The 12,721-nt window shown below is 33.4% G+C and overlaps 1 protein-coding gene across 5 annotated transcripts in view; it reads right to left on the reverse strand.

The window, feature by feature from the left end:
• Window positions 1–12,721, reverse strand: part of TRMT1L (tRNA methyltransferase 1L) — a 39,458-nt gene that overhangs the window by 17,491 nt on the left and 9,246 nt on the right. For 3 of the 5 annotated variants that reach the window (XM_086694146.1, XM_086694145.1, XM_025921110.2), the window contains 7 exons: window positions 12,239–12,303; window positions 10,399–10,528; window positions 8,483–8,606; window positions 7,929–8,008; window positions 4,262–4,511; window positions 3,653–3,865; window positions 1,796–1,986 (listed from right to left, as the gene is read on the reverse strand). In XM_086694146.1, the coding sequence (XP_086550272.1) occupies window positions 1,796–1,986; window positions 3,653–3,865; window positions 4,262–4,511; window positions 7,929–8,008; window positions 8,483–8,606; window positions 10,399–10,528; window positions 12,239–12,303 (1,053 nt within the window). The remainder of the gene's footprint in view (window positions 1–1,795; window positions 1,987–3,652; window positions 3,866–4,261; window positions 4,512–7,928; window positions 8,009–8,482; window positions 8,607–10,398; window positions 10,529–12,238; window positions 12,304–12,721) is intronic. The other 2 variants (XM_086694147.1, XM_086694149.1) reach the window with 2 other exon arrangements.

The raw sequence follows: 12,721 nt of genomic DNA on the forward strand, positions 1-12,721 counted from the left end.
ATATGATTGCAAGCAAAATGCAAAGATAAATCCAATTTCTTTACAGTAAATTAGGTCAAAAATCCTTTAAAATGTTTGATTAAAAAAACAACAACTACTGTAGATAAAAGTTCAAAAGCATAAGCAAAGGACAGCTACTAAAAATTTTAAAAAACAAGAATATAACCACAGAAACCAAGAAAATTAAAAGGAACCAATGAATACCACTTGGCTCAACTCTATGTAAATAATTTCGAAAAGCTAAAGCTAAAACTGTTCCCAACCACTGAAAAACAGGGCAAAGTTCCAAATTCCTTTTAAACAGACTCCAAAGCCCAACCAAAATTACTACTAAAAAGGAAAACTATATACCATCTCATTTATGAATATTAAAACAAAATTTTAAAAATTAGCAAATTGGGAGCCCTGGGTGGCTCAGTCGGTTAAACATCCAACTCTTGATCTCAGCTCAGGTTATGATCTCACAGTTCGTGAGTTCTAGCCCTACATGGGGCTCTGCACTGACAGCATGGAGCCTCTTGGTATTCTCTCTCTCTCCCTCCCCTGCTCTCTCTTACCCTCTCTCTCAAAATAAATTTAAAAACTTAAAAAAAATTAGCAAATAGAATCCATCTTTTTTTTTCCTGTTTATATATTAGCTTTTGAGAGAGAGTGTGAGCAGAGGAGGGGCAGTGAGAGAGGGAGACAGCGAACCTATAGCAGGTCCCATGCTGTCAGTGCAGAGCCCAACGCTTAACCGACTGAGCCACCCAAGTGCCCTGCAAACAGAATCCATCTTAAGAAAATACTTCCTGGCAGAGTAGTTTATTTTAGAAAGACAGAATTGTTCAATATTGGGAAATTTTATTATGATTACTCAAATCAGTAGACCTAAGGAGAAATACCACACAATCATCTCCACAGATGCTGACATACATGACAAAATTCAACATCTTGCTAAAATACAGTAAAACTGGAAATGAAAGATATTTTCTTGACATGATAAATGATAGGTATCTCATGCTTGAATCAGAAAGCACCACAGAGAACTAAAGGAACAATGACGGGATGCCTTCCATTCTCACTATCAATTAACACTGTAGCAAAAGTACTTGTGCAAATGAAAAGCATACGAAGTTATTAGGAACCTTGAAAACCACAATGATATCTATCCTCTTTAATGCAATCAAAATAACACTAAAAAATAGATGCCAACAGAAGTGATGAGAAAAAATATTTGCAACTCGTATCACTGGGGTTACACTCTAATATCTAAAGAGTTCTTAAAAAATGTGAAGGCTCTAACAGAAAATAATGGGCAACTGTTTCTATGTCCCAGAAAAGTAAAATAGAAACAGCATAAGCCTCATCTTTTTCTTTGATCCCCATGCCTGGCATATAGTAGAGTCTCAGTAAATGTGTTTACTGAATGAATTTTATAACTGATGGTTTTTGTATTCAGCCAGAAACATAATTATTCTTATAAAATTAATGATTTGAAACACCCAGACAAAGAGGTAATCTGACTTATGTTCCTAAAATTAGTGACAGTGGAATCTAAGTTATTTCTAGATGTTTCAACAGAGGGCAGGGCTAGAGAGCATAAATTGAATACAGCATGAGTAAATAACTTTAATAAACTCACACGCATGTCTTGTCTGTTGATGAAAGGAAATCCAGTATAGGAAATAAAGTTAGCACTGTAATCTTTAAAATCAAAGGACAACAACATGTATAATTAGGGATGTGATAAAGACTTATTCATTGGAGGCTTGTATATAAACACGATATACAGTCAAGAGAAGCTTGAATTTACCTTCCACCATATTACCATCCTTCTGAAAAATTCTCTCTTCACACCACTGACAATGGATCAGGTACTGAATCTTCTTGGCTGTTTCATCTGCAGAAGTAGGCCCCCTCAAAACTCGCACAACAACCAACACAAAATGTTCCAAAGCCACTGCAAACAGTACTTCAATGCCTTTGTTACATCGGGCTGCAGCTCTGCAAAAAATTTTTAAGTTATTTTGGGGGCTCATCATGTTTCTTTGGCATTTTTATATTGACAATATTAATTGGACAGTAAACTATGGATGGATTATGGGAAAATACGGAAAATTCAATTCTTAGTGGCAGTGTTTTTAAAAGATCATTAGTATAACCTTTACACAAATTGAAACACAGGAAATAAAGGATGCTTGACAGAATCTTTAGTCACTAGACATTTTCCATTATGGAAATAAGTCAATAAGACTAGTCAATAAGACTAGATTCTCAGGGTGCCTGGGTGGCTCAGTTGGTTAAGCGTGTGACTTCAGCTTAGGTCATGATCTCACCATTTGTGAGTTTGAGTCCCACACTGGGCTCTGTGCTATTAGCAGCCCACTTAGGATCCTCTGTCCCCCTCTTTCTGCCCCTCCCCTGCTCATGCTCTCCCAAAAATAAACATCTAAAAAAAAAAAAGACTACGTTCTCTGATTTTCAGTGTCAATTTGTTTCTTGTCATCACCACCACCCTTTCTTTTTATCTATTTTTTTTTTCTATAAAAGCTTCTTCTAAACAATATGATTGAGTACTACCTGCAGGATAGTATACCAGATGCTGAATGTTAAGTGAAAAATGAATAGGCAAAGTTTCTGACACTGTTAACTTTATAGACTTTTGGGTTAAATTCTAACTGATACATCATTTATGTAGTTTTCCCTTTGCAATTATATGTACTAAACTTATTTCATATGTATTAATTTCAACTTGTTGATGTTACATTATAAACATTTTTAAGCACATATACTAGGTCCTTGGTAGGTATACAAACTGAATATCAGAGTTTTCAGCTAATTAGGAATAACTCCAAAGGTCTATGAAGTTTAATAATCTGTATTATGCTAAGGTAGGAATTTCAATTTAACTGCTGTGAAAGCTAGTGTTGAGGCTAGTGAACAAGCTGGCTGATCATGCATTAGCTATGTTCTCAGTGTCAATTTATATTATATTGTTATATTCTTCTAGCATAAGTTTTTGAATAAAACTGGTGCTCAAAGAAATCTTCCTTGCTTTCTTTAGAAATCCTGATGAAAAAAGAACTTTGTTTTGTGGGTGAGATCACTTTGCAGAATCAAGTATATAAGCCATCATTTCTAAAATTTATTTATGTTTATTATTATTATTTTTTTAGTAATCTCTACACCCAATGTGGGGCTTGAATCCATGACTTCAAGATCACGAGTTACATGCTTTGTCAAATGAGCCAGCCAGGCGCCCATATAAGCCATCATTTTTTTCAAACTAGGTAAAGAGATGAAATGGACATAAAACTGATTTTTTTCTAAATCTAAAAACAACCTTTGCTTTTTCTTTTCACGGTGGTATCCCCACCTACCCTACGTTATTAAAATAACTGATTTGAAGTTAACTTTCATTCTTATCTCTTCTTTATTACTACTTACTTTAATAAAATTTTTAACTGGAGAGTAAACTATTCTAGACACAAAAGTTTTTAAATCAAATTGTAACAGATACGACATAAGATTACCAAACAAATCAAGATCACAGACATGAATACAGAAATTGTACCCTGTGAATTTTTTGAAAAATGCAACTGGCACTTTTTGTAATAGTAGCTCTATCACACAGCCAAACATACTAGGCACATTGCTATCAGTCTGGTACCTTGCCACTGCAGCTACAACAATTCTGGCTGCTAGTTCCTTGTAATACTCAGTTCGGACAATATTACAGCCATAGTGACGCCGGGCAACATGTTGTGCCTTGGCATATAAAGAACTGATATCTGTAGAAGTCACAGACACTATGCCAAGGTTTCTTATATTTCTGAATGCAGAATCTAGATAGTTCACCGATGTTCCAAAAGGGTCTAGATGTCTAAAATCAGAAAGAATACAGACATATTTAAAATCATACTAGTAATCAAAATGGTACCATTGTCATTATGTCTAATGATAAAATTCCATGGATTCAAAAGTATTTTACAAATCTATCTTAAACATATAATTCTGTTTTTAAATTATGTAAGAAAATGACCATATGATATGTTAGACATATAAAAATCAATCAGTTTTAGAGAAAAATTGTCATGCTTAGGAATTTTATTTCAAATGCTAGAAAATGTTCCTACTGCTTTCCTTAGGCCAATGGTAAAAAACTGTATTAATTCAAATAAACAACAACCATCTTAATTTTTAACCCCTCCAACACCCACCCACCCCCACCCCAATCCAGGCCAGTTTAGAAACTGACACAGCAAAGTTTTTCACTTACATGAAATCAAAGGATCTCAAATGCATTAGGACATTGGCATCCATTTTGGTCACCTTAATGTTACCAAGATTTTCTTCTCCTTCTTCAAGAATATCATCACTCTCTTCCTTTTCCTTACTGTCTACCACCACTTTCAACTTGTTTAAATGGCAATTTTCCTGAATCAGTGTCACAGAGTTCTCATTCAAGTCATTAATTGTAACCTTAACTGCATTTCCGAGATGTTTTGCCCATTGTAATCCCATTATCCCTTAGGAAAAATTTGAAGGAAAATGAATTAAAAAAAATTTTTTTTTAACATTTATTCATTTTTGAGAGAGAGAGAGAGAGACAGAGTGCGAATGGGGGAAGGGCAGAGAGAAAGGGACACACAGAATCCAAAGCAGGCTCCAGGCTCTGAGCTATTAGCACAGAACCCAACACGGGACTCGAACCCACAAACCATGAGATCATGACCCAAGTTGAAGTCAGATGCTTAACTGAATGAGCCACCCAGGCGCCCCAGAAAATGAATTTTTTAAATTAATTAAAGAATAAAAACACTATATAATAATAAAGTATATACTCTTTTATAAAAACAAAAACACATGTTTCAAAATCTTAGTATTTTCATACATAACTTTTTCTACTTACTCACTACAAAGCCTCTGAAGAAAAGTAACCACACACAAAAAATGTGTTGAGCAGATTTCCATTAATAATTCTTCCAAAACTTTTCTATAATCCAGATTCAAATAAAATTTTTGTTTGTTCTTTATTATGGGGAATAGGTTTTCTTTTTTAAAATTTCTTATAATGGAATGCTTTTTTCAAACTAAATCTTACAGAGAAAGCCAACATACAATGTGAGTAAGAGTGGAGTTACTCTGCTTGGTGGGTGGGAAGTTGGAACTCCTCCCACTGCTAAAGTTTACCTAATGCACCAAAATATGAAAACAACTTTACTGGACCAATATTTTTCCAAAACTGCACAATAGCATCACTGTGAATTGAAGAGAACAACTTTGTACATGTAAGCAAAGATCAAGAATTCAGACCAAGAAAGCCTCTTCTCATAGGCTCTCTATACCTACTGGATTAGAGTCAGAGGGGACATTCATTACAAAGGAGATGGTGACACGGGCCCAGCCACTGTGGATTAGAAAACCCCCATGTACTAAAAGTATAGACCAGCTTTTCCATACATGTGCCTCATAAAAGTAAATATTTAACATCTACTATGCACTACGGTCTTTACAAAAATTTTCATATTCTCATAACAAGCTTGTGAAATAAGTTCTGATATTCACATTTTAGAGATGGGGAAGCATGCAGACTAACTGCTATGAACGGATATAAATTTACAAAGGAACATTAAAAGAAAGGACTGAAAAGATCTTCCCCAAACATTAGCTTTAATGATTTCAGGTGAAAAAAAGAGTAGTTCATTTCAGCATTATTTACAATAGCCAAGACATGGAAACAACCCGTGTCCATTGATGGATAAAGAAAATGTGATATACACACACACATATACACCCACAATAAAATACTATTTGGCCATAAAAAAGAAGGAAATCCTGTCTTTTGTGACACCATAGATGAACTGTGGGGGCGCTATGTTAAGTGAAAGAGAGAAAAACAAACATTGTATGATTTCACTTATATGTGGAATCTAAAAATACCAAACTCATAGAAACAGAGATCAGATTTGTGGTTGCCAGAGTTGGGGGCAGAGGGTGGAAGAATTGGGTGAAGGTGGTCAAGAGTCCAAAGAAGACACACAAATGGCCAAGAGACACATCAAAACATGCTCAACATCACTAATCATGAGTAAAAGGCAAATAAAAATGAAGTATCACCCTTACACCTGTAAGAATGGCTAGAATCAAAAAAATCAAGATAAGTGTTGGTGAGGGTGCAGAGAAAAAGAAACCCTCATGCACTGTGGGTGGAAATGTAAATTGCTGCAGTCACTGTGGGAAACAGTATGGAAATTCTTCAAAAAAATAACAGAATTACCACATGAGCCAGTAATTCCACTACTGACTATTTACCCAAAGAAAATGTAAACACATTCAAAAAAATATATGCATGCATCCCTATGTTTACTGCGGCATTTTTTATAATAGTTAAGATATAAAAGCAACCCAAGTATCCACTGATAGAATAAAAATGGGGTATATATACAATGGAATACCTTTCAACCATAAAAAAGAATGAAATATTGCCATCTGCAACAACACAGATGGACTTAGAGAGTATAATGCTAAGTGAAACAGACAAAGATAAATACCAAGATTTCACTCATACGTGGAATTTAAGAAACAAAACAAACAAAGGGAAAAAAAGAGACAAACAAAACAACAGACTCTTAAATACAGAGAACAAATTGGTAGTCACCAGAAGGGAGCTGGGTAAGGGGATGAGTGAAATAGATAAAATGTAAAAAAAAAAAAAAAAAAAAAGAAAGGAAAAAAAAAAGAAAAGAAAAAAATGTAAAGGGTTATGTACAAGGGAAAATGCTGAAAACTAAATTTGGAAAAGTAGGTTGGGATCAGATTATGCGAGATATTAAATTGCTTTTAACCACTACTTTTCCCTGTGAAGAGGAACTTGAAAAGGAGAGCTAACTCACACTTTCATCCTTTTATTACAAACTTCCCAAGAATATACTCCTCTAACCTTTAAAAAGAAAGACTTGGATTAGGTACAGGTGGCTTCTTAGAAATTTTCTACTCTTCCATGATCGTTTCTTTACTGTTAAGTTCTTTTAGGAAAATGTTCTCAGTCTTTAAAATTTCACCTTACCCCACTGCCTAATGACTAGGCAATTTATCACATCACAAAAAAAGAGAGACAACCAAACATCAAATACTTCCTAATTGCAGTAAACAAGTATTCTTGAAAAAAAAAAAAAATCCTATTTGAATCTGATCAAACCTGAAGATTCAACTACCAATATACAGAAATACTGGAGATAACTACCAATATACAGAAATACTAGAGATAAAGAAACAGGTTTTATGAGCTATGATTTTTGCCATCAGCAAAAATCTAGACTCTGGAAAAGACAATAGACATATAGACAAGCTGTATGTCAACAAATAATCATCACACACGCAAACAAAATGATGGAAATGAATACAGAGCAAAAGGACACTTCGATATCTCAAACAATGAAAATGCATAGTCCTCATCTGAATTCCTACTTGATTTTTTAAGAAACTGTGAGATCCTAGCTCTAGCTATGTTTAGCATAGCTAAACATTTGATGATATCAATGTGTGATAATGGTATCAAGGTTTTATTTTTGTAAAGTCCTTATCTTTTAGAGATCCAACTGAAATATTTACAGATAAAATGACATATTTGTAATCTGTTTCAAAGTAATAGGGATGAAAGATGGTGGAGGAGGTATAAGGGTAAGTGCATGAGATACATATACACGAACAAGCATAAGTTGATAATTTTTGAAGTGAGTGACAGAGATACACAGGGATTCATTTATTATACTCTACTTTTGTATACATTTGAAATTTTTCCACAATAAAAATATTTACCTTGGGTCTTTACTTTTTATGTAAAAATATTCTGCTAGATATAATATCCATATAAATTTTCCAAGAAAAGATACTGCATAAATCTGATAATTAAAGTGGGATCCAAAAAAAGCTTCATTACTTACCAGTGGCTCCAAAGGCATCTAGACATTCCAAAGGTTTTCGTTCCTTGGCCAAAGCAGCCAATGTACAAAATATTAGCTGTCTAGAAAAAAGTATAATAATCTGAAATAATCTTACTGCATCATGGCTTCATCACTCTAGATTTTATTTAAGAATAGTAAGAATTAGGGTTCCTATTTACTATACAAACTATTTTGAAAGAAGACGTAGTAACATATTCTTTACCTAGTAGTACAAGAACTAAACATGTGTGAAATTAAACTATCAATCTAACTGGGTTCTATAAACAAGCATTCACCATGAATAATGGTTTCATAAATAAAACTTGCCCACTAAAGCACCAGCCTGTTCATTAATTATATAAAGGCAGGCCTATTTTACTGAGAAAGAAATTAGTTTGGTAGGAAAAAAAGAAAACAATCATTCTGAAAAATACTAAAACAGATGATTTTCATTCTGTACCCAGTTTTAAATTTCAATATATTAGAACATAAAAAGAAGGTCACATTTGTAATCATTTGAAACATCCCATAACCCTTTTTTCAATTCATCTTACCGATTTAGTTTCATTTTGGGATTAAAATAGGAATCTGTTTTTTGAGGTATAGAATAGTTAGGACAAACTTGTACATCTGTGTCTGCCTCTTTCAAAATTTCATTAGGTGGTTTAGCAGCAGAAGCTAAGATGAAAAACAAAGATTTCCAGTGAAATACAAAATAATTCTAAGTATCTAAAACAATATACATTAAAAGAAATAACTTTCCTTTATAATACTTTGTTAATGTAATCAACCAGGCAGATATCAAAGAAGAAAAACCCTAAAGTGATCTATCTGTTCAGTACTGTCTGTAGGAAAGAGTAGCATTCAATTAAGTATTTGGGCAATTAAAGTTTAAGTTAAAATCTTATCTGCCTAGAACATAATACATCTATATTATGAAACCTAGTTAAGAACAATTAACCTAACATAAAACCATTATAAAAATTCTAAAATACGTTTATTATTCATCAAACTACTATGCTGCATTTACATAGGTTGGCTGTTCAACATATCTTACTGTGGTATAACTGTTATAAAATTAGTATCTCTGTATGGTTTCATTCCATTAGCTATCATGAATGACTAAGAATCACTATACTTCCTGAGCATGCTAGATTTCAGAACTTTTTTTAAATGTTTATTTATTTTTGAGAGAGAGATACACACAGAGCACAAGCAGGAGAGGGACAGAGAGAGGGGAAGACACAGAATGGGAAACAGGCTTCAGGCTCTTAGTTGTCAGCACAGAGCCCGATGTGGGGCTCAAACCCGTGAGATCATGACCTGAGCCAAAGTCAGACGCTTAACTAACTGAGCCACCCAGGTGCCCCTTCAGAACACTTTCTTATGATTATAATTTTAAATCACAAATTACATTCAAATGGGTATAAAGTAACAGAAAAAAAAAGATTCTACATTTAGTATACATTAGAATCATTTAGCTATAAACCCAAATGAAATACTGATATATTTGTGTGTGTATATTTTAAATATTTAAGAAATGAGACATACATATCATGTGTGGGGAAAAATAACCGAGATTCTTTATGTTTGGATTTCTTGATAATATTACGATCAGAATGTTAACTACATGGCAACTATATCTCTTTCCTTCTTTTTTTTTTTTTTTTTTTTTTTTTTTTAGAGACAGAGAATGCACTAGCAGTGGAGAGCAGCAGAGTGCAGAGGAAGAGAGAGAGAGAGAATCTTAAGCAGGCTACATACTCAGCAAAGAGACCAACCCTGGGCTTGATCCTGCAACCCTGGGATCACGACCTGAGCCAAAATCAAGAGACAGATGCTCAACTGACTGAGCAACCCAGCTGCCCCCATATTTCTTTTTTTACAGTGCCAAATCATCGTAACCTTTCCTAGTGTTGCATTATATATTCTACGCCTACCTAAGTGGCATGTGACATATTTCACATGATCAGCCTTTCTCAAACCAGATTCTATTAGAAAATTAAGCTCTACAGAAAATTATTTTTTTCAATTCTTAAAAGGTACATAGTACCATTTTAGATGTGTCGGAGAGAAGTTAATTCATTACATACAATGGATGCCGTAGGGCATGATGTCTTAATTAATCTTAATTTTGAGAAGGGCTGCCTCAGTAATAATAACCTATTAATAACCTGATAGCACTTCAGGATAATAAATGATCTTTATATCACTCTATTTCCTTTTTCCAGTGTTTTTCAACAGTAAGTATAACATACTTATCTATAATCTTTCATTAAGATACCTATATTTACTTTGGCATCAATCAGTTAAATGTTACGAGGAGCCTCACAGAAAGAAAAGAAACCTGAAGTCATGGATTAGTAGTCAATTAAATGGTGAAGTCACTATATTTTATCTACTTGATGTCTGAAAATAATAACTGGACCATTATTTAAGAATTTACCTATTAATATATTGCTCAACTTACCAGCAATATACTTGGATTTCGTCTCTCCTTTATTCACATGTCGCCTAACATGTCCCAGCATATCGGTCCTTCTGGTGATTGTTGCTGAACAAATGATACAATGATAATGGGCGCCCATTTTACTGGATATCTATCAAACAGAGTATTTAATTTAAATATACAGGTAAGTTACTAAAACAATGAAACAGAAGTTTATTTAAGATTGCAAATTTAAGTATGTTAGCATATCTTGGGTTTAATGGTAGAGAAGAGAGTATTAATATTGCCATGGGACTTTGAAGGGATCTTTATTTCCTTATCTATATTTACATATGATTTTTACTTACTTTATAATAGACCACTAATTTAATTTATTTTGTTCATTCATTCTAATCAGCAAATAACTGTACCCTATTTTCTATAAGTAGCACTTACAAATGGTATAACATTAGCAGCACTGTGCTGGTAGATGTTTAACAATTGTTCTCCAGGAAAATAAAGCCCTGACTTAAAGTGTTTGCTGCTTTCTGTGGCATATATACTCTATCATGGCCAATTTCAAACTATGATTGTTGCAGATTTCAAGCTACTCATATGCTATCACTAAATGTGAATTTGGGAATAGATAGATAATATCATACTGGAAAACATGGCTACCAGGTGGATAATACAAAAATGTAGTAAAATAATTAGGAAGTGATGAGATTTGAATATTATTACCTTTGTAATATATTCACCTTAAAGTTTATACAATTTAATTTTTAATAATGGCCATATTTAACAATCAGCTTTCAATATTTCTAGAAATTTCAGTTAGTTTCAGCACATCACAAAATGTTAGAGACATAATAAGTCTTGGGGCACTTGGCTGGCTCAGTTGGTGGAATGTGCGACTCTTAATCTCAGGGTTGTGAGTTCGAGCCCCACGTTGGGTATAGAGATTACTTAAATCTTAAAAAAAGACTTTTTTTTAAAAGTCTATTTGTCCAAGTAAAAAATTCTCACTTGAAAATTTCTTTAAAATTTAGTTGAGAATAAAAAGACTACTCCACTGGCTTTTTCCTAGTTTTGATGACTTTTACTCTTAGATCTTCTAAGATCTTAGATCCTATTTACTTGGGATCAAACAGCAAGTTGAGAACACTGCAGAGTTCCTTATGGTACTGTGGTTATCATATTCAAAATGTCCTGGATAAGGCCGATGGGCCAAGCATTGTCCTAATTACTATGTAAGAAATTTTTGGGTTTTTTCTCCCCAGCACTTTACTCTTTTTAGTGACATGAAAAAAAATTAATAACGAGGCCTCATTAAGCTAGTATTCACTCAAGATAGCAGCACTAAAAAATATTATGTAATTTGTATTCCCCAAAATTCACATCTGTGCTAAAAATGAACACATGTACTTTTTAAAGAATTATTAAGATTTCAGAAAGATTCTTGATACTGTCCTTTGACAAATTAAAAGTATAGAGAAGATAAATATGAATTGACACAAAGATACTTACTAAGTCACAGAAATTGAAGGCTTTTATTCCAGAATCAAAATTTATTACAAAAGAAAAAATTTAATTTTTATTTAAATTCTCCATTCCAAAATTAGTAAATAGGTCAATTTCCCTTTTGAACATAAGAAAACAGTTTCTCTGACTAAAATTTAAAATTATAAAATGAAAAGTTCAATACAGCAACTCTTTTTTCCATATAGTTCATATTTTTCCTGCTAGGATAATCTGAAAGCACTCAGATACAAAATCTTAAAGTAAACCTCATTGCCAGATATGCCCATAGCCTTAGAGCAAGTAAAAATTGTGCTTTCTTTAAAGAGGGCAAAATTTAAAAATAAATCTAACATCTGATTACCTGTTCTCCAATAATGTTTGGTTTCACTGGTCGACAAGGTAAGTGACAGATGCACATCCTGTAACCTAAAGTGAAGAATGGCTGGTTGTCATATCACTGTTCACTAAATAGTCCATTATCATTAAAAATTATTAGCAAATTTTATAAGAATAACTGGAATTCTTCTTGTATTTATAATATTGTAATTTATTTGAATGAGACTGTTAGTTTTAGATATTTGTTATATAAGATATAGCATAAAAGCAAATATATGAGATCCAGGTTTGAATTCTGGTTCTGCCGAGACCGTGCATTGTCTTGGTTAGCTTCTTTGGGACTCAATTTTCTCATCTATTCTCTGTCATGTTGACTTTTCTTAGGCTTCATCTTCTTTGCCTCATGCTACATTTGCCATTACATAGCCTCTTCTTCCATTGATGATACGGCACTTAGTTCTCTCCCACCCTTCTTAATCTTCTTCACAGCTCCTCTTCCCTCTGTTAT

The sequence above is a fragment of the Puma concolor genome, chromosome E4 (assembly GCF_028749965.1).
Source record: "Puma concolor isolate L17-30 chromosome E4, mPumCon1.1.hap2, whole genome shotgun sequence".
Lineage (NCBI taxonomy): Eukaryota > Metazoa > Chordata > Mammalia > Carnivora > Felidae > Puma > Puma concolor.